The 3,854-nt window shown below is 40.3% G+C and overlaps 1 protein-coding gene across 1 annotated transcript; it reads right to left on the bottom strand.

Moving 5' to 3' along the window:
* Nucleotides 1-627: 627 nt before the first annotated feature.
* gabrp (gamma-aminobutyric acid type A receptor subunit pi) lies at nt 628-3,595 on the bottom strand (the record flags this gene model as incomplete). Its single annotated transcript, XM_010775319.1, has 6 exons — nt 3,455-3,595; nt 2,326-2,406; nt 2,065-2,177; nt 1,880-1,947; nt 1,584-1,801; nt 628-710 (listed from the first exon to the last, which is right to left on the bottom strand). Coding segments are annotated over exons 2-6 (535 nt in total), but the record flags the coding sequence as incomplete, so codon positions are not given.
* Nucleotides 3,596-3,854: the final 259 nt, after the last annotated feature.

Here is a 3,854-nt window from a genome sequence, read left to right as displayed (position 1 = left end):
GGAGCTTACCCAGCTTACATAGGTGTCAGACCTTGCAGCTTTAGAACGAGTGTTGACATAAACTACACTGATATTATTGTGTGAACTGCACACAGTATAGTCTCTCAGAGAGAGTCTAGTGATGGATTGCTGCATACAGTGGAAAAACCTTTGATATGAAATGCAGTTTTGTTGAGCTTAATGCTGAAATCGATAACGCTTTTGAATGAAAAGAAAGAATAACGAAAAACTTTCTTGTGCGCACAAGATACTTACCCGTTATCCTGACTTTCTTTTTTTCTCTCTCTCTTTCTTTTTTTTTTCCATGTCCCTAAAGTTCAGGTGCTCCGTAATATGTGGACACTTTCTGAACATAATGTGCAATCATCATAGATTTGTGTTGGCCACAGATATAACTTTATAAACAAATCGGAAATCCAATGGAAAAAATCCCATTGCTTTTTGCTAACTTCCGGGTCAGCCATAAAAATAAACACCACTATGAAAATATTATTGCACAACTTTACAGTTTTAATTACCTGCTACAAATAACATTTCAGTGTGGTGCTCACAACCCAGATGTTGTCGTTCGATGATGATGATGATGGTGATGGTGATGGTGATGGTGATGAGTTCTCAGATACTCACAGCTCTCCAGCTGCAGGGTGCACACCTGTCTGTCCATGGGGTACTTGGTCAGGTCCATGTTGCAGGCGATGGTAGCTGTGATGCTGTTGTATATTCATACAGTGGCAAGATCATTAGAACAACTCCCCTGAATCACTGGTACTCCTTTGATGTACGACAGGGAGGTTAATAACTGAAATCAAAGAACTATCCCCTTTATGCATCGATCAAAAGAACAAAGTCTCGTATCTGAAGTGTCAGATTATTATGTATCCCATCCCATGCATTAATTAATCATAAATTGCTGACTTGGTATGTTGAAAATCTCCTGTTGATATATTGCTAACCTAAAGATGTTCTCAGTCTGTATAGTCAAATCTACTAATTGCGTAAGAAAACATTGTAGATTTGTAATTGGTAGACATGGACACGGACAATATTGATCTGAAGTACAATGCAACTATAAATACACAGCTTAATCAGCTTCAAATAAACACATTTAATTAAAACAGTTTAATCAAAATGTGTTCTTCTATTCAAAAAGAGTAAGGAATGTTCTTGCATTTCTGTGCTCAGTAAAGCTGCATGAAATCCTCTATGACATGTCTGATAAGATGTCAGAATGAATTTGGACTGTGGCTAAAGGGGAATCTTCCCTAACACAATTTGTTTAGTTTGAAGAGCTTTCAAAATACAGATATTCAGGGAGATTGAGGGTGATATGACTTATAAGTGATGATAAATAAATGTGTTTTGTTGCTTTTTCTTGTAGAACCCGGTTGATTACCACGGCAAACAACATGAAATTGTTTGTGTGTGCCTTCCCTTCATTTCCTGCTCTTTTCTGTAAGTGTCCCCCTTTCATTTTTCTCTCAGGTCATTTGTACACATACTGGCTCTGCAGAATGTGTATTTTGTAACACATGTGGGAGTAAGAAATGTCACTAAATGTCCAATCAATGAACTTAAACCTGTACCGTAGGGCGTAGAGAACGGTCCCGTTGCTGAAGATGCGGATGAGGCGGTTTTCCACTGTGACGTCATGCAGGAAGGAGCGCTTGGAGTCGGGGATGAAGGTGTCAGGGATCCACAGCAGGGACACGAGGCGCCCGTCCACGCTGACGCTCTCATTCCCCGGGAACACCAGGCGGGAGTCACGCCAGCGCTGACGGAGGAAGATGGTTGCAGTGTAGTCCTACAAAAATATGTAAGGAATACTTATTCATTCATATCTTCATTCACCTACTGACAAAACTAAGTAATAGTAATGTACCATGTTGATTTCAGAGATGGCGTCAATGCTGGCGATGTCTAGACTCATTCCAATTTCCACAGGACCCTCTATCAAAGACCGACACACAGGAATTGAAAATCATCAGGCTTTTTTTCGGGGATACACAAGCATCCAAATTGAAACAATCAAACTCAAATAAATCAAACAATCACGCTCATCCCTACCATTGAAATTAGGCCTGAGGTAGCGGTTGTATCCTTTCATCAGCTTCTGAATTGTCGGCTGCAGCTGAGAGTCGCTCCATTCGCCCCAGTGATTGCCAGAGTACGTACAACCACTGACAGCAATCAAGAGATAAATGAGACACGAGATGGATCGTAACATTGGGGACTAAGCTAAGAAATTGCATTTTCAAACGATACGAATATCTCTGACAGCACGTGTTGTTAACCCTATACATGAGTGTTCAGCCTTTGGACTCTCACCCCTGTTTGAAGGTCAGGCAGAGGGTCAGTAGCGTGTGCATCAGGGCGGACATTGTGGATTGAAAGGCCAGAGGTCAGCGGCTGTGCTCGGGGAAACAAAAACAGATCACAAGTCATTCTTCTGCATGTCATGGAATAGCATTGTTTCACCATAGGGTGGCAGCACATGATCAAATCTGATCCCACAGCTAAGGGAAAAATGTTTTAAACAGCAGCCATCCTCAGGCTTTGATGTTATAAAACTTTGTCCTCTTACTTAAAAAAAAAGGTGGAAACTTCCTGGTCAATGAGTTCATTTGTTGCGGCTTGAAAATAAAGAGCGATGAAGCCCATCCTACTTATTTACATGTTCGTTGATACGTCTTTCTTGCAGGTAAATGTAGCCTGTCACATGCTGATTTATGTGGCTGCAAACTCATGGTTTATTCATCACCTCTCTTACAACTAATCCTGTCTCTCACTCATCAAAGCCTCCCATTGTCTAGTTTTCACATGCCACGCTCCTCTTCTTAAATCTAACTGGCAGTAATAGACTTCAGCCCTCCTTAAGTCTTACTTTTATACACACTATATAAAACCATCATTCATGTGTTTGTGTTTCCTATTTTTCCAATTATAGTGTCACCTCAGCATAGCATTAAATATTTAGGTTTTCATTCACACAGCCCTGCAGTTATAAATCATGATGCATGTGAACACGACTGTTTCCTTTTCTAATGGCCATAATGAAAGTTAAAGAGCCATAAATGGTACTAAGCTGTTTATTTTACATAAGCCAGTTGATGATTAAATTATGCCAAAATATTTTCATTCATTTTCTTGTGCATTGTTCGTAGCTTATAGGCTTAAATCTTTTTTTCTCTAAATTCTCTAAAATACTATTCATGTTGGGTTATGCGTGCTCCTTTTTTCAATTTCTTTAAGCCAACACTTCTTATTATCTATTTCCCTTCTGCCATGTATCGACTTGCTACAGAATAATCTATATATTGAATGTGTTGCTCAGCCTGTTCCTGCACATCCATATAAATAATTTCTTCCTTAACATTTGATCTTTTTGTACAATGAAAACAATTTAACAATTTTTATTTTGTACAGACTTCTTATCATGTCTCCATCTTTTTCTTACCTGTTGCAGTCTTCTGGGGTCCTTTTTTCACCTCAGGTCACTTTCTCTCTTTGGTTCCTCCCCCACTCTTCTCTCTTCCTCTGTCCCAAGTGTTGTGAGAGTCTGAGATTTCCTTCCTTCCTTAATGAAGATATCTTTGAATCTCTTCCATCTAAATACAAACCCCGGTCTCGCCTATCATTTGGTCCTGATGCGTGGGCTGGTGTTGGTTGTTTTGTTGTTTGTGCATCTCCCCATCTCTCTGCACAGCTGTATTCATCTCCCCCAGAGCCTTTGTGCACCCCCCTCCCTCCCTCTCTCTCTCCCTCTTATGCCACTCACCCTCTAATTTGCACTGCATCTCTCCCCTGTTTCCTTCACAGCCCCCACACATAAGCACATACATGTACATTACGCACAC

Source organism: Notothenia coriiceps, unplaced genomic scaffold (assembly GCF_000735185.1).
Source record: "Notothenia coriiceps isolate Sejong01 unplaced genomic scaffold, NC01 NC01_scaffold00015625, whole genome shotgun sequence".
Classification (NCBI taxonomy): Eukaryota; Metazoa; Chordata; class Actinopteri; order Perciformes; family Nototheniidae; genus Notothenia; species Notothenia coriiceps.
This window is presented reverse-complemented; position numbering and strand designations above follow the sequence as displayed.